The sequence below is a fragment of the Colossoma macropomum genome, unplaced genomic scaffold (genome assembly GCF_904425465.1).
Source record: "Colossoma macropomum unplaced genomic scaffold, Colossoma_macropomum, whole genome shotgun sequence".
NCBI classification, from domain to species: Eukaryota; Metazoa; Chordata; class Actinopteri; order Characiformes; family Serrasalmidae; genus Colossoma; species Colossoma macropomum.
Genome location: NW_023494786.1, coordinates 28,159,220 through 28,177,976, shown reverse-complemented (window position 1 = coordinate 28,177,976; position 18,757 = coordinate 28,159,220). Strand labels below are relative to the sequence as shown.

General features: G+C 39.0%; 1 protein-coding gene across 1 annotated transcript in view; it reads left to right on the top strand.

Moving 5' to 3' along the window:
- The window catches only part of LOC118826645 (IgGFc-binding protein), a 41,344-nt gene extending 22,900 nt beyond the window's left edge, over positions 1–18,444 (top strand). The window contains exons 13-22 of the mRNA XM_036597676.1: positions 2,685–3,258; positions 4,945–5,543; positions 8,971–9,535; positions 10,543–10,772; positions 10,855–11,136; positions 11,916–12,477; positions 13,267–13,469; positions 15,387–15,767; positions 17,222–17,508; positions 18,332–18,444. Coding sequence (XP_036453569.1) covers positions 2,685–3,258; positions 4,945–5,543; positions 8,971–9,535; positions 10,543–10,772; positions 10,855–11,136; positions 11,916–12,477; positions 13,267–13,469; positions 15,387–15,767; positions 17,222–17,508; positions 18,332–18,341 — 3,693 coding nt within the window. The 3' untranslated portion in view covers positions 18,342–18,444. The remainder of the gene's footprint in view (positions 1–2,684; positions 3,259–4,944; positions 5,544–8,970; positions 9,536–10,542; positions 10,773–10,854; positions 11,137–11,915; positions 12,478–13,266; positions 13,470–15,386; positions 15,768–17,221; positions 17,509–18,331) is intronic.
- Positions 18,445–18,757: the final 313 nt, after the last annotated feature.

Sequence of the window (18,757 nt, the reverse complement as noted above, 5' to 3'; positions counted from 1 at the left end):
GGGCTTATTTAATTCCCTTTATTGTCTATATTTAATGTCTGTTATTATCATTATTATTATTAAGTAAGCAGTTTATGGGAATGCTCTAATAATACAGTGAGTCGTCCTCTGGGTGTCTGTACACAAAAGCTCAGTGGCTGCTCTTTATAACAGACTGATTTCTCGGATACCTGAGAAGGCCACTGGATATGTGTAATGTAGGACAGAGAGACAGTGTGCTTTGAAAGCTCTCCAGGTCAGGCAGCGTGTGACGCAGTAGCCTTTTCCCTCAGGAACACAAGAAAGCAGCGTAAACAACACCCATTTTCACACAGTCTCAAATGAGACCCTGTCAGGTTACTTACTGGACTGCTTGGTACAGTGCTAGTTATGTAATTAGTCCTGCACTGTGAGCAGGTCTTTCTTAGTGACTTTAACTCTGAGGTTTGAAGAGCTTTCATTGTTTTCTTCTATTATACTTACTGAATGTAGTTTGGTGCATAAAGCAACAATTAATTCTGATTTACTATTTCAGTCCGGGTCCAAAATGGTAAACAGAAGCCACGCAGCCGAAGAGCGAAGCAGTTAATTAACACTTCAGTTTCTGCATTACTGATAATCACTGTACTGCTAGGATGTACAAATTCATTTTGATTGTATGTGGGATGCACTGTAATTATGTGCTAATTAGTTTCTCTGCAGCTAAACTGACTCTAATAGAAAAGGACTCAACTTGAGCATCATAGTTTATGAACATTTAACTTTTATTACTGCTATGTGAATTAGATTAAATCAGGCCAGTTTGTATTGCACTGATGCTCAATACAGCGCTTTTGAAAGATGCTGTGGTGTGTAGGCACTAGAAACACTCTTTTGCTGTCTTTTTCACTTGTTTTGTGCATCTGAGTACTAATTTCAGAAGTGTGCAAAGAATGATGGGTGAATGGATGGATGGATGGATGGATGGATGGATGGATGGATGTTTTTTCTAAAAATGTTGCGACTTTGAAAGTAGAAGGTTTGTTCTGACAGCAACAATATTATATAGAGATAATATACAGATAATGATGCATTATTTACATTAGCGCTGTCACTATTGATTATTAGATTAGATTCAACGTTATTGTCATTGTACACAGGTACAGAGCCAATGAAATGCAGTTAGTATCTAAGCAGAAGTGCAAAATATAGTATTATTTACATACAAAGTGCAAGGAAGTAACTTGACACTTATAATATGAACAAATAAGAATGGTAGAGTGCTAAAAAATATAGACGTTGCAAATATAAATATAATATACGTTAAAAACGGAGTGAGTGGAGAGAATGCAAATGTAGGTGGTATGTACTGCCAGAGCGTATCGCTGCTATCAGAAGATAACCATGTATCTCCTTTGTTGTTGTTTTTCAGTTTTTGACATAGTTTGAAAATGTATGTTGCCATTTATGTTGCGTGTGAATTTCATGAAGAATGGACCAAAATGACTTGGAAAGAATTCTGGTTCCATTGACTTACATTAAATTTAAATTATGTTTTTTGCTTCTCCTGTAAGCTTATCATTTTGGAGATACAAAGTTTGGTTCTGACAGCAGTGATATGTAAAAAGATAAGTATGCAGAATAAAAAAAAAGTGCAGTAACTGTCTGTGCAAATATAGATAGTGCAACAATACTTGGACATAAAGTACAATAACAGTGCAGTGAGTGCAAAGATGCAGTTAAGGTGGCCGTGTGGAGTTCAGCACAACCTCAGTAGGCTCCTATAACACCAGTCAGATTATGTTAGTAATCGAGTAATCCGATGATCATTTCTACAATTTGTGTTTTTTTAAGGCGAAACAATAAAAACAGGCTTAACCAAACAATAAAATACTATGCAGAATATGTGTAATTTCTTATGGAAATTATGAATGTATGGAAGTATGAATGATCAGGGTATAAGCAAATTCAATGTAATGCTTTTTAAGTAATTTAAATGCCAAATATACACTCTTAAAAAGATGGTTCATCAAGGGTTCTTCAGTTAAGAAAACGATGCTATATTGAACCATGAACACTCTAAGAACCCTTTTGCATGCATAAATGATTATTTGCATCATGAGTAAGTTCTTCAGAATGTGCTGTAGATGGTTTCCTTTTCAAAAAGGTTCTATATAGCACCCAAAAGGGTTTTTCTATTGTTACAATGTCAAGCTTGCAACAATAGAAGAACCCCTTTGGGTGCTATATAGAACCCTTTTCAAAAAGGTTCTATATAGAACCACCCACAGCGCATTCTCAATTTTCATGATGAAAAAAAAATAAATAAATAAAATAAATTAAGGATGCAAAGAGTTTTTTGAGGGTTTTTTGAGTGTTCGTGGTTCTATATAGAACCATTTTCTATACCCAAGGAACCTTGCAGAACCATCTTTTTTTTAAGAGTGTAATGAAATACTCAGTGCTCAATTTTAGTCATTTCTTGCTATTCATATTACAAACAAATCACTCAGCAGATTTATTGAGTACATTTAATTGCTTACCTTTTATTTTGCATAATTCATTTTAATCAGGTAATCATGCAGCCCAAATTTACAGTCAATTAGGTGAATATTTACATATGATATAACTTGAGGTTGCCATGATGCACCTAACCCCTAATTTTGAGGTAGATCTTTGTTTGGGGTTCCAGTGCAGAAGCATTAATGGCTGATTTGTGTCTGCAGGTGAATGGAGAAAGGCTTTATCTGCCTCTGGTGCTTCTCGGTGGCCGAGTGAAGCTCAAGCAGATCGGCTCTTCTGCCGTCATGGAAACAGACTTTGGCCTGCGAGTGAGTTATGACTGGAACTCTATGCTTTACCTGCAGCTGCCCAGCAGCTACTACAACCGTGTGTGTGGCCTGTGTGGAAACTTCAACGGAAGCCGAAACGATGAACTAAGTGACCCGGCGGGCGTCCCACAGGCCACAGTGGCTCAGTGGACCAGGAGCTGGAAATCAAACAAATCTGAGGCTAACTGCAGCGATGGCTGCGAGAGAGACTGTCCCGTGTTTTCAGCTGACCAGCAGAAGCTGTATAACACAGACGCTTACTGTGGTGCCCTGACGTCCACGAGCCTGGACGTTTTTACGTCCTGCCGTTCTAAAGTGGATCCTGCAGTGTTCCAGCAGAGCTGTGTGTATGATTTATACTTCAATAACGGAGACCCCAGGCTGCTCTGTGATGCCCTAGAAGCTTACGTTAGCAGGTGCCGCCTTGAAGGCATCGTCATTACTGGCTGGAGAGAGAAATTCAACTGTTGTAAGTGTCCTGGATTCGAATGTACATTGTGCATCAAATGTTTGAGGATACCAAACGTTTCAAAATGGCTTTTAATGCAAGCCAGTCTATTTTTCTTGTCAACTTGCTTAACATACTAAACACGTTAAATAGGCAGGTTTATTTAGAGAAAAAAATTTTAAAAATCATGTGACGTTTGTGACAGCGCAATTTTTGGAACAGTGCCAAAGGCCATCCTCTTGTTGTGATGTCAGCCCTCATCAGCACTCCACCTTACACAAAAACGGTTATAAATTCATTGCCTGATGCCTTAAACATTTTTTTTTTTTTTAGATAATCCTTTTGGCTATAATGCATTTTTATCTATTTATGGTGGAGAGGTACATGCAGGGCATTATAAGGCAAAATAGTACTCATAGACAATAGTTTGGATAGTAAATAAAATGGATATATTTGCATTGCAGACGTTGTGACCCATGGTTTCCTGCCACCTCACTGTTGGTAAATCTTTCTATAGGGAACCCCTTCACATCAAACCACTCTGAATGACTTTGTTTACATCTCAACAACAGCATTATGCAGAAATAAATAAAAAAAATCAAAAAAAAAAATCAGTCTGTGAAGTCAGTGAAGTGTCAAGTGTTGCTGCCAAACTTTGTTTTTTACTGCTTTGGCAAATAAACGAGGGTCTGTAAAAAGGGGCACAGGCAAATCAGCAACTGAGAAAAAAGTAAAAATAAGAAGGCATGTAGATTCCAGGATAGTCCAAAATAGTTAGCACACTTATATTTATGATTCAGTTATTAATCCTGAGATTAACCCCTTAAAATCCCAGTCTTATTACATACTAAGGCGTATTATTCAGGTACTACAGGCAGCACATGGGTAGGATAATACAGTCTCTCTACAGACTATTTTATAAAGACGATTTGAAAAAAATCACTATATTAATGTTTAGATTTTGCTGTTACATTCAGTCAAACTGATTAAAGTCAGCATATCGCTGTTGTTGGAAGAAAACATTGTATCTCCAAAATGATAGCTTTACAGGATAAGGCAAAAAACCTACTTTACTTTTAATGTAAGTCAATGGAACCAGACTTTTTTCCAAGTCATTTTGGGCCGTTTCTTTTGGTCCATTCATCATGAAATTTACACACAATGTAAAGGGGAACAGGTATTTTCAAATTATCAAAAACTGAAAAACGACAGGTATGGAGATACAAGGTTTTCTTCTGACAATAGCGATATACAGACTTTGGTTCTGCAAATATTGACTTTTTTTACCTCCGTTTTTTGCTAGCTTACATGTCTTGACACATATTGGGCAAATTGTTGTGATTGTATTTGTGTGTGCTTAAAAACAGGCGAATATTGCACAGTGTTTGCCTGGTGGGAATATGCCAAGGCCAAGTTTAATTACTGAGTGATTACTATGATCAGTTCAGGAACTACTATGAGAGTAATATGAAAGTTATGCACTTATGAGAGTGAGGAAATGAAATATGAATATTACACCTTAGAATATTACATAATGCATTATGGTTCAGTTTCCTGGACAGAAACTAAGCCTAGTTGTGAACAGTATTTTTCTATTCAATGAGAATCGCCTTTTGAAGTCCAGGACATGTCTTAGGTGTGATAACCTTAATCTAAGAAAAAGAAAGTTGTCCATGTAGCACTTACCACCTCTTTTCTCTCCCACAGCCATGAGATGTCAGCCGCACAGTCACTATGAGGCCTGCGCTTCTCCGTGTAATTCAACCTGCCCCTCTACGCAGCAGCAGCCCAACTGCACGGGCGTGTGTGTGGAAGCGTGTGTTTGTGACCCTGGCTTCTTCCTCAGTGGCAGCACCTGTGTACCTGCTGACCAGTGTGGCTGCTTCTACGAGGGCCGTTACTACCAGCAGGGCCAGAGCTTCTGGGCAGACGAGAAGTGTCGGAGGCGGTGTGTGTGTGACTCCACGCTGGGTGTGGTGGTGTGTCGTGAAGCCTCATGCTCAGCCAAGGAGACATGCGCTGTAGTGGATGGCGTCAGAACATGCGTGGCCTCCAGCAGCGCTACGTGTGAAGTGTTTGGTGACCCTCATTACCGTACATTTGATGGACAGCTATATGACTTCCAGGGTTCCTGCATGTACCAGCTGGTGGCGCTGTGCTCTAACAGAACGGATCTCGTGCCTTTTAATGTTACTGTGCAGAATGAGCGTCGTGGAAGCTCAGCAGTGAGCTTCACCAGGACGGTGATGGTGTCTGTGTTCGGTGTTGAGATCACCATGACTAGAGAGCATCCTTATCAAATACTGGTGAGTACAGGACAATGTAAGACAGACATGCTGGACTGAAAACACATTGAATTAACTTGATTCAAATTAGGGATGCATCAGTTCAGACCACGTACAAGTACATGTTTTTAAGTAGTATACTGATTACAATACCATACTGAGTTAGAATTAAGTAGTTGTTAGTGTAAATGAGTGTATTGCACCTTAACAGTTAAATTGCTCCTTAGCTTGCTATGCTAACCCTAGTTACCTTGGATGGAGTAGAGCTGCAGTAGGGGAGAGTGTGTTTTGTTCCACGTCATTGAAGTGCTTCTGTACAGCTGTCCGATATCAATACCAATACCTGATCCCTTAGTATCAGCCGATACCGAGTACCGATACCAATGCTAACTTTATCTAACTTAACTCACCTACAAGTCCTGATATTTATTCAATTTTATTTTTAAAATATTTTATTTTGGTAAAATCTATGTTTTGCGTCACAAATAAAACAATCTTGGCTTGGCTAGATGGTCAAGATTTACTCGTTGGATTATATTTATTATATGCTTAAGAAAGCATATAATAAATATATATAAACTTTAAATTATTAATTATATATTATATTATATATATATTATATTATATATATATTAATTAATTGTATATATTTAGCATTTACTATTATATAATTAGTAATAAGAACCAAGTTTAACAACTTAAGTCAGTGTAAAATATCTTTGTTATGTAAAACGTTTCAGACGTGCTGCATCTCTGAGCATCAGTTCAGTAAATATCACCGTCATTCACGCAGTATTAGCAACTTTCTGTGTTTTTCTGGATTGGTTGAAGCGTCAAGCTGCGAGACCCCACTGCTGAGTGATATAGCTGACCGACGGGCTATGCTAAAGGATAAATCAAAACTAAAGGCTATAATCACGTCAAGAGTTTGGTGGTTCCTCCCGCTCTCTCAATAACATTAACTCAGACTGTAAGTGACCACACAACGGCAGATGAGTGATTACTGAAAGCAGCAGCTCGGTTGTTCAGCTAAGCGGCTCTGTTAGCATGTTCTTCACACCGAATGCTGCTGTAACAGATTCTGCAATGAGCATTTTTACTGATGCTTCTCGTCCCACACTGCCGATATGTTGTTAAGTTCTGCCTACTGGTGCTCATGCACGCATCAGAAATTGCTTAGCGGTGTCAGTCATAGGTATCGGTATCCCCATCATGATGCCGATACTACATTTAAGTGTCGTATCGGTATCGGTGCAACACTATTTCATAGTTTTGCTCCTCATCTGTTTCTTTCAACAACAGTCTCTGCAGCGCAGTGACAGCAGGAATTACATCTGAGGCTAATGCATCTGAAGAGGTCCATTGACAAATTTTACATCTTGTTGGAGTCTTTTTGGCTGGTTGGCTGGTAGAGCTGTAGTTGAATGTCCTCCAAAGCTCGGCACACACTGCGAGATTTTAGAAATCTTTGGTGACTCACACTGTATGTTTGAATAGGCCATTGTGTACGGACAAGGCCTGCGATTTTTATTCTCACGCTGTATGAAAATGCTCGGTTGACATGCTCAGTGAAATGCAACCATATAGACAGCTTTGTAATAAAGATGTTTCATTAAAAAAAAAACACTGCACACCCGAGTACCGAGCCGAAATGCTGAGAAACAGCAGCTTTGCTAACTTATACCATACTGTGCAAAGAAAACTAAAAGCAGGCAGTGATGTACATAGGGAGGACAATACAGTCTCTCTACAGACTATTTTACAAAAATAATTTTAAAAATCATGATATTAAAGTTAAAGATTTCACAATTCAATTTAGTCAAAACAGATAAAAGTCAGCATATACAGACTTTGGTTCTGCAAATATCGTCTCGACACATATTGGGGAAGTGGTTGTGAGTGTATTTGTGTGTGCTTAAAAACAGACTAATATCACACAGTGTATGCCTGGTGGAAATATGCCAAGGCAGCAAGTTTAACCCCTTAAAATCCCAGGCTTTTTGCATACTAAAGCTTATTCTTCAGCAACTACAGGAACTTCAACGCAAACTGAACTATTCTTAGGTTATAGAAGTGCGTAAAAAACTTCGGGCCTGCTGGTTGGGCCCCGGCCATTTGAGGGGTGAAAGTAACCAACGACTACCAGTATTGGTATTAATGCATCACTAATTCAAATGTGTGCAGGGGTCAATATTGCATCCTTTGCCTCAGGCCAGAACATTTCAAATTTTGGCTACTATAAATGTGGCCCTGGAGATTGTATTTTATTTATTTATTTTTTTTCCATTTTAACAGTCTACCAGGCATAGTCTATTTACACAAATTGACAAAGATCCACCACGCTCCAGCACAAGATCCAGAGCCTGTTTGGTCAGACACAAAGCTAATTGCATCATAACAGATTTTGTCAGAATTCACTTACTGTAATGTTAACATGAGCACTGTTAGTGTTACCAGCTGTTGTGATGACTTAAATTATGGCTTTACTGCTGGTGGAGGCGCTGGCAATAAAAAGACTATTTATAAATGATGATGACTCAGAAAAAACAAAAAACAAAGAAAGATTTTGTGTGGCTAGAGAATGATTTTGAGAGAGAAGTGATATTCTCTAAAGTATGTGAGTTTCCAAGACAGGCAGACACCATAAGCTCATTACCAGGATTAACTCATTTAGAAAACATAATATTCAAAAACACAGATGCAGCTTTCAAAAAATCTAAAGCAAAGCTTTACTGGTTTAAAGAAAAAAAAAGATAATCCACGGTATGCTCGATATGACGATATCCATATGCTCAAAAACACATATTGTTTATTGCCAATCTCTATGTCTACACCTGAATGAGTACATCATTCTCCCCATACATAAAATATATTCCATCAACATGGCAATCGGAAGTCATTCATCACAACTGGATCTGGTTTTGTTTGTGTCTTGCAGTAGCCCACATTTCAATCAAATTTTAGATTAAAAATAATACAATATATTACATCCCTGTTATTGGACTGTAAATGTTTACACTGGAATATAAAACACCAAAAACAGTTCATAATCCACAATTAGCATGATTCTCACTGAAATCTAACAACAAATCAACAAGAAACCGTGATTAACATTGTTTCTTTACACTTAACTAATACATTTCCTTTCAATCTTCCTTTCAAGCCAACTGATACCAGACCCATTAAATGTTATGCTTTAGTTTCTCAGCAGTATGTGCCCAAAATGTTCGCTATGACATTCAAATTATATTTGCTTAAATCTAAACAGTTGTATCTTTTACACACTTTTATGTGTGAATCTTTAAAATGCTGTATAACACTTTACCAGATTTCCACGTGTAAAAAAAAGCCACATAAGTTCACTGGCGACTAAATTTGGTGTGGCTTAATGCAGCTGAATTACGAGGCACTGACTTTGATTAATTCAGTACTGTTTTATTTTCTTTAGTTGGGTGGCCTACTCACGGATCTCCCTCTCGAGATGCGAGACATGCTTGTGGTTTATCATGGTGGTGTCGCTGCTGTCCTGGAGACGACCTTTGGCCTGCAGGTGACTTTTGACTGGACCGGCAGGCTCTGGGTCTCTCTGCCCAGTGTGTATGGCGGAGCTGTGTGCGGCCTCTGTGGAAACTACAATGGCAGTAGTCAGGATGACTTCACCTTGCCAAATGGCACCATAGCACCTGATGCAGTGGCACTGGGCCAAAGCTGGCAGGTGGGCAGCACACCTGATTGCAGCTCAGCTCCATGCCAGAACACACAGTGCTTTAACTGCTCAGGAACGCAGAAGGAGGATGCCCAGCGCAACTGCAGCATCATCACTGACCAGACAGGTCCATTTAAAGAGTGCCATGCCGTGGTCGACCCTGGATCCTATGCAGCTAACTGTGTGTTTGATACCTGCCAGTATCAGGGACGCCAGAGTGTGTTGTGTGACGCTATAGCAGTTTATGTCTCAGCCTGTCAGAGTAAAGGTGTGGCTATCCGACCCTGGAGAAACGGCACTTTCTGCTGTGAGTAACCAGTTAGACCTCTGCATTTCAGTACAGCACAACTGCATTCACAAATTCCAAACACAAGCATGGACACATACTCATCGAATTTTTACTATTTTCTACATGTAATAAAACTCAAAAACCCAACTAAATAACATATATGGAATTAAGCAGTGACCAAAAAGGAGTTAAACAAATTCAATCCATCTTTACAAGCTCATCATATAGCATTATTAAAACATTTAAAAATAAGCTTTTAGATCAACACAGTCTTTATGAAAAACATAGATCTATTCAAGTGTTTGCAAGCATTTTACCAGCACTGTACATGTTTGTGCGTGTAACTTCATAAAAACTACAGGCTTATAATTCAGTTATTAATCTTACCTGTTACTCAGTAAGTACTGTGAATTTCTCAGTAACTGCTACAAACTATTAGTAACTACTATGAATTGATCAGTAACTGCTACAAATTATTAGTAACTACTATGAATTGATCAGTAACTGCTACAAATTATTAGTAACTACTATGAATTGATCAGTAACTGCTATGAATTGATCAGTAACTGCCACAAATTATTAGTAACTACTATGAATTGATCAGTAACTGCTATGAATTATTAGTAACTACTATGAATTGATCAGTAACTACTATGAATTGATCAGTAACTGCTATGAATTGATCAGTAACTGCTACAAATTATTAGTAACTACTATGAATTTGTCAGTAAGTACTACAAATTATTCTGTACCTAGAAATAATTCAGAGACTTATATAAGCCATTCACTAATGAATTATTCAGTGACTACTATAAATTATTCACATACTACTATGAATTATTCAGTATCTACTATGAGACTAATGTAAAAGTTATGTAGTTACAAGTGTGATGACACAAAGTAAAGACCCACTTACCAGCCTTTGGAGTTTAAGGGGTTAATTTATCAATACTTCATTTGTTGATTTGTGTGTTTGTACAGAACACTTTCCTGCATCACTGATACAGTCCTGTCCTTTTCTACAGCTCTGTCCTGCCCACCCAACAGTCAGTACAGCCTCTGTGCCCCAGGCTGTGTGGAGACCTGTGCCAGTCTCTCCTCTACCTGTAGAAGACCCTGCGCCGAGGGCTGCCGGTGTGACCCAGGCTTTGTGTTCAGTGGTCAAACCTGTGTGCCGCTGGCTGAATGCGGCTGCTTTTATGGAGGCCGTTATTACAAGAAGCACCAGGTGTTCTACACAGATGTGCAGTGCCATGTGAGATGTGAATGTGGTGTAAATGGGGCAGTCGCCTGCCAGAAGTCCAGCTGTGGCCCGGGGGAGACCTGTGGTGTCATAGATGGGGTGTTGGGCTGCCATCCAGATGGATACAGCAGCTGCTTGGCCACCGGAGACCCTCATTATACGTCATTTCGATGGTCGGATGTTTGACTTTCAAGGTGTCTGTGTTTACACTCTGGCCAAAGTGTGCACGAACGCTGGAGAGAAACTGATTTATTTTTCTGTGGAAACAGAGAATGAAAGTGTTGGATGGGCATCTGTGGTCAAGGCAGTGACCGTGTCTGTCTATAACTTCACTATCAAGATCAGACAAGATGAGAGTGGAGAGTGGAGAGTGAGGGTGAGTGCTTAAGGCTCTTCACACAGGCCCCCTAGTGGTGCAGACACTAACTTCTCTGTTGGTGTTAGATGCAGTACAGCGGTTTCTGAACATGTTTAACACACATTTAGACCAGAATTCAGACGTGACAGCTCATTTTAGGGGATTGGAAGCATTTGTTCAATCATCATATTGCATTTATGTTTATTATGTTTTGGTAAATATACTGACCACTCACATTATTAGAAATCCCCACCTTGTACTTGTACTCAATGTCCACTATATGAGCTCCACCTTCATTATAGGACCACGATATATGTAGAGACTGTAGTCCATCTGTTGTTGGTCTGTTATCAGCTGCACTCTACCCCATTCATCATTGGTCAGTTTCTGACCACAGGGCCACTGTTGACCAGATGTTATTTGTGTGGTGAATGATTCTTAGCACAGCAGTGACATTGACATGGTAGTGGCGTGTGGTGCTGGTGTGAGTGTATCAGAGTGTAAATGATGTCGCTTTAGTTCTTACACATCAGTGTCACTGCTAGGTTGAGAGCGGACCACCACCTAAACATATCCAGCCAAGATCGGCTCTGTGGTCTGAAACTGACCACTGATGAAGGGCTAGAGTATGACAAAGACAAACTTCAAAAGACGAGCTGCAGTCTCTAACTGTACACCAGCAAGTTGGAGCTACAAGTGAGGGGTTTCTAATAAAGTGTATGTTGCTAAATGACCACCTACTTGCTGGCAAACCGCTATCATTTTTGATATATCGTCTGAATTTCCCGTTTTGCCAGGTGAACAGTGAAATCATAAACCTTCCCACAGCACTGGATGGCAGAATCTTGCTGACCAGGCTGGGTTTTGGTGTCAGACTGCAAACTGACTTTGGGCTGCAGGTGTTCTACACTACAAACCATGCAGAAATCAAAGTCCCATCTACCTATAACAACAGCATGTGTGGATTATGTGGCAACTACAATGGTAACCCTGCTGATGACTTCCTGCTGCCCAGTGGTAATCAGACCACTAGCGTGGATGCGTTTGGACAGGCTTGGATGCTGGCGCCGCCTGGTGTACCGTGTGGAGGCTGCGAGGGGATTTGTCCAAAGTGTGAGGCGGCCAAAGCGGCACTGTACCGTGGAAATGACTCATGTGGACTTATCTCACTGCCTGCTGGTCCCTTCAGTGGCTGCCATAAGCAGGTGGATCCCCAGGCATATGTGAATAACTGTGTGTTTGACATGTGTGTAATGGATGGGAGCCTGACTGCGCTTTGCCAGAGCATTCAAGCTTACGCCTCTGCCTGCCAGCGAGCAGGACTGTACATCCAGGCCTGGAGAAACAGCTCCTTCTGCTGTGAGTGTCCTTCAGAAAACCTGTTCCTGTTATAAAATCTGATTGGCTGAGCCACATTCAAAGACTTTATGATACTTAATTGTGATTTTTGCAGTTATTGTTGATAAGAAGTTATTTATTTATTCATCATATTGTATTTTGCATTTTATAAAACCACTTTTGGCAGACTTTTGTTTTCACAATTCACTCTTGTATTTACTGCCACTTTAGAGCTGCACAATTTCCATAGGTGGAGTTTTAGTTTGTGCTGGGGGGCATAAAGAATGTCTATCTAGTATGAACAAATGCAAGCATGTGTACTGAGCCTCCTGATCTGAACAATTACTAAATGAAGTTTACTAGATTAGAAATATTTTATGCTTCTGAGACATACAGAGTTGCTTGAAAGTTTGTGAACCCTTTGGAATTTTCTATATTTCTGCATAAATTTGATCTAAAACTTCTTCAGATTTCACAATAGTAGATAAAAAGAACCAAATTAAACAAATGAGACAAAAATATTAGACTTGGTCATTTATTTATTGAGAAAAATGATCCAATATTACGAATCTGTGAGTGACAAAAATATGTGAACCCTTAGGATTAGCAGATACCCCAGACTACTGACTACTACATATATCTGCTTCATCGTCTCTAAGTTACATCTCTGCTAATCTGAAATATCATATTGAATTGAACTGAACTGACATACTGACCCGAAAACAGTTTCACTGAATTGAATAGAAAAGGATTTGTGACCTTTTTATCATGATTAAATAACACAATATTCTGTATGTTGTTTCATCTTAGCTGCCCGATGTCCAGCTAACAGCCACTATTCACTCTGCTCCGACAACTGTGCCAACACCTGTGCCAGCCTCACCTGGCCAGGGAGCAGATGTCCGAAGGCGTGTCTGGAGGGCTGCCAGTGTGATGAGGGGTTTGTGTGGGATGGTGATGCGTGTGTGCCTCTGAAGGACTGCGGGTGTGTTCATGAGGGAAAATATTTGAAGGTGCGATCTGTTGCTCACTCATTTTCACACTGTCAGTGCACAAGACCTTTAAAGTGCTTTGATTAATGATGTGTGTGCAGGCAGCTAATAGGTATAGATACAGTATGTATTTATAAATAATGCCTTTTACCAGCCATATAATGTCAGTGAACCCAGGCAGCCTTTTGTAGCATTTTCAAAGGTCAGTCCAGCAGCTTCATATTTGAATCAGAAATATTAACCCTTTAAACTAAGGGTCTGTAACTGAGCCCCATTTTAAATCCTCTCATACCTTAAATGCTCTCATACCTTATATAGTGCTTTCAAGGTAATTTGGTAATCTATAGGAATTTATACTAACTGTAGGATGAGTGTCAAGATTAAGAACTAATAGAAGTGTAAAAAATGTAGTGTTGTGTTGCTGCGATCTGAAGGCGTGAATTCAGATGCATTAATTTTGGAATGTTAAAATCAATTATAAATATATTTAATAAAATATTTAATAAAAAAAAACATTTTTTGGTTGAAATAAATTTGTTAAGCTATTTTCAAGTGTAAGAATCCTGTAAAAGCATGGTGTAAGGTAGAATGGGGCGCACCCTAACACATTTTTTTGTTGAATAACTTTAAAAATATATAAGGTGGAATAATCGTATTTTTATACAAGCAACATATACATCTCTGCTCCAAACGAACACTTGAACTTTGTTTGTAGCACCTACTGTTCATGTACAATTCCACCAAAAATGACGGGAAGCACAATGTTACAGTTTACCCCATGGGTGGGTTAACTGTAACAGACAGAGGGTCAGTTTATCACCTGCTAGAAAAGTTTGACGGATCATTTCAAACAAAGTTAATTCAGTATAGTTATATGTTGTAAGAGACAGATATTTTCCAACTGTGCTGCATTATATATTATCTATCTATAAGACAGAGAGACAGCTCAACCTATAGATACACATACATCACATTATATACCAAACTGACACGAGACTGTGTGTCAAACAATGACAGATTTTTTTTTACGTCCAGTGAAGGACAGCAAATAAAAACATCACACATCAGTAAAATATGGAACATTGTTTCTGAATAACTACAGCTTTACCAGCTGTTAATGTCAATATCATCAATATACTTTTATACTGTAAAACCAAAACACTAACATTTGAAAGTTACTAATAAAGTAGAAAATTGTTTTTTCTCTTTTTTTATTTTAAAATCTGTGTAAACAAATGGAACAAAAAGACAAAATTTACTTTATTTGTCTTTGTTTACTAAAGGTGGCTTAGTTCTAACACTGTATCAACTAACAGTATGGAGGCTGTACTGAAGCCTAGCTGGCGTTGGCTGTGAGCTTGTCAGCTGCTACAAAACAGTGCTGCATTGTCGGCAACAAGATGATGATTAAAGTAAAAAAAAAATTGTATGGAAAAAAAATTACTTACATGTCCTGAAAACACTCTTTGGCACAGATCTCTTTAAAACACTGAGGAATCGCTCTGAATTTTGATGGGAGAGCGTGGCTAGGAAATGTGGTAATGTGGTCAGAAGCTCATGCTGCTTGAACTTCTTTAACAATGTAAAACATCAGTGTGAATTTGTGCCCCGCGTTAGTTTGTTCCCCTATTGCTTTTATTGTCTATAACCCACTACTATGTCTGTATTTCTTCTGAATTCTGAACTGTACCTAATTAATTGAATCGACTCATGAGATTCCATGACTGAATCTTTTTTTTTAACAGAATCTAATCATTTTGGTCAGATATGTGCATTTCTAATGAGTGAATAATATGCCAAATGTCATCATGGTTTTCCATACTTATTTACACCCTCCCAGTTTTAACAGGTCCCATGTCAACATTACTAATATGGAAAGCTGTTTGTGTGGAACATGGAAGTGAAATATTAACCCTTTATTTTGCTCTTCTGGCATAGACTGGCGAAGTACTGGTGTCCGAAAGCTGCGATGTGAAGTGTATGTGCCTACCTGGAGGAGTCCTGCAATGTGAAAATCAAGTCTGCAGCCGCGGGGAGGTGTGTGACGTTCGGGATGGGCATCGAGGGTGCCACCCAGAGCTAGGACGGTGTGAGATCTACCCCAATGCCCTGCTGCAGTCGTTTGATGGGGCACAAGGGATGGTGGACCAGATGGGAGCTTTTCAGATGGCCTTCCTGTGCGATGAACGGTCTCCAGAGTGGTTCCGCGTGGTGGCAGATGTCCGTTTGTACTCCAAGGCTGCTGCTGCTAGTGTGGCTAACGTTTATGTGTTCTTACAGGGCACGTTCATCACAGTTAACAGTCAGAAACACAGCTGGGTGAGTAAAGATGGTAAATATTTGAGATAGAAAATGTTTGCTGAACATTCTTTTAAAATTTTTTGCTTCGTTTCAAAGAATAGTTTGGTGAAAAATCTGATTTACAGGTTCTGCCCTACTCCAGAAATAGCCATTTAGTTGTTTAGTTTAGGTTGTCAGTTGGGCTGTTGATTAATTGTCCTATAAATAATTGTGATTATGTGTGTCTTTTCTTTTTCATTGTTTACAGCCACTAAAATACAAGCCTAAAGTGGCCCAGTTGGCTGATTAGCCACCTTAGTCACCAGCTATGTTTACTTTGTTGCTAATACTGGTTGTACTGTTGAATCAATACAGCACACATGCTCATACAAATATCTACACTTACACAGAATTAAGGGTTAGGTTTTGGGTTGAGGCTAAGGTTAGGATTAGGGACAGTGTGAGGTTTAGGATTAGGTTTTGGGTTGAGGTTAAGGTCAGGGTTAGGGTTAGGATTAGGGGCAGAGTTAGGGTTAGGTTAAGGTTTTGGGTTGAGGTTGAGGTTAAGGTTAGGTTTAGGATTAGGGCCAGGGTGAGGATTAGGATTTGGGTAGTAACATTAACAACACATCTACTCAATGTAAGTAATGTATCAACAGAACATCTACAAGATATTTACTTCAGTGTATTCAGACGCTTCACTACTGATACTCCACTGATATGTTGTCGATGTCTTACTGATAATCTGTTAAGAGTTGATTAATCATCTACAAAGGACCACTCCAAATAAAGTGTTACCCAAATATTACTCAGCGCTGCTCAGAGCACCAAGTTAGAACTTTTTTGCTTCCATATGATCTCTCTTATCTACATGTATTCGCCTTGACCCAGCGCACTCATTTCACGCTTTGTTGCAGCATAATATGACTGTGAAATCTAATAACTGTGTAAAATGATTGCAATCAGCTTTAACAATTGTGATCATCTTAAATAATTTTGATTGCCTAAAATAATTGTGATTACATGATGACATTACAATTGTGGCCTAGTTATGCCTAAATCATCACACATGTCAAACCTTGTTGAGTTATTTATAAAACTGACAACTTTTTTAAAGTCAAGATTCAGGCTTCTGGGTCGCTACTACTGTTTTAGCTATGAGATGTATTTATGTCCATTTGTTTTATAGATAACAGTGTGTCATACAGGGTCATCAACTGCAAAAGCAAGTCTGTGTGTGTGATTTAGGCATGCAGTTAGCTTGATGCTAATTGGCAGGATATAAGCTTTTGTTGCCTACTGGCTACATTAGCCTCGTAGCTCCATTGCAAAACTAAAGAATCAATCTTCAGACAAGTTTTGGTTGCATTTGAATTTGCATTTAAAATTAATTAAATGAGCAAATAATTATTAAAAAATGAACATGAACTGTTATTAGAATGACCAAAAATTACATGTTCATAGGCTTTATTCTTTTTCTCCTTATCCACCAGGTGAATGGAAAGAAGGTGTCATATCCCAGTGCTCCAGCCAAAGAGGTGCTGATTGAGTATACGGGCGAGACTGTGGTCATAGAGAGAGCGTCCAGCATCAGAGTGGAGTACAGCAACACTCAACAGCTCACATTAACCATCAGTGATGGTCTGGCGGGAAAAGTGTGCGGCGCTTGTGGCAACTTCAACAGAAACCTCACAGACGACATGGTAACAGCCAGTGGGAGAAATTCCTCCACGCTGTCTGGGCTTGTAGCGTCCTGGCAGGCGGATGACTTCTCCAGATGGTAAGTCATTAGTCAAATGACAATTGTGGTATGGAATGTATACTGATTTGCAGCTTGGGAGCTCAAAGTATGGCAAACAAGTAATAAACAACAATAATGATCGTGTAAAATATTTTGAAGTCACGGTTCTTCCGACGTAATTCACCCTTAAACCTTGAAGGTTTCTGCAGGCCATAGCAACGCAGACAACAGTCTCACCTAGCTTGTAGATAATGAAATAGCAAAGATAAAGATTTAAGACAAATGATGATTTGGAGATGAATGGATTTGTGTTTATAATCACTCCAGCTGGTTTCCTGAAACATTTCATCTGCAATGAGAAACTGTCAAACACTAAAAAGACGCGAAGCTAAAGTCAGCTTCTTGTTAGAATTGTCCTGTTCCACCTTAAATTTTGCAGTAGTTATTCTGGCGCGTCAGGCACCATTTAAGGTGGAACATGAAATTGAAGCTGGCTAATGACAGGCTGACTTCAGCCTTGTAAAAAGTCAAATGTTGAGAGATGTTATAAGAAACTGTTCTACTTTTGCGGAAAAGTTTCCTGCCAGAGATGCGAGAAAAGCAGCTATAGCTGAGCTAAAGCTTAAAGCAGAGCAAAGTAAGTCTGTGTTTTCGTTTGTCTTTTTTTTTGCTTCTGCTAGTAGCACATACTGAGACATATTTACAGCCAAGATGGTAAAATGGACATAAAATTATGTTGTTCCCCGCTTAGTTTTTGTTGAAAGGACAAAATGGCTCTTCTTTACATTTGGGTTGCGACCCCTGCTGTAGAGAGTAGTGATTGTGAAATTGTAATTCATGAAATTCATCATTTCTGTTTCAGTGGGCTCTAAGGATACAGAAGAAACTTCACCACTGCAGTGTCTGAATCCCCTGTGAAAGGGTTTGAGTCATAATGACTATGGACCTCTTTTTCTTTTCTCTTACATGTGTACTACTGTGAAAATATTGAAAATATTATTGTATTCTTTTTCTGCAGGTTATGTGTTTAAACAGGAGTTTGACTATGATAAGTAAATGCATTTGATAATTAAAATCCTACATATTTTTACTGCTTAAGATAAAGTCAAAGATACTTTTTTGTTACAATATTCAAATATGTGAATGATCAATAAAGACTCATGTGAATAACAAGGACTTTTTTTTTCTTTTTTTTACTCTAGCAAGTGTTAGTTTTGCTCTGAAGAGCAAGTCAAACTGACTTTTAGCACTTTCCATGATTTAATTACATAATGCTTGCTAAAATAAT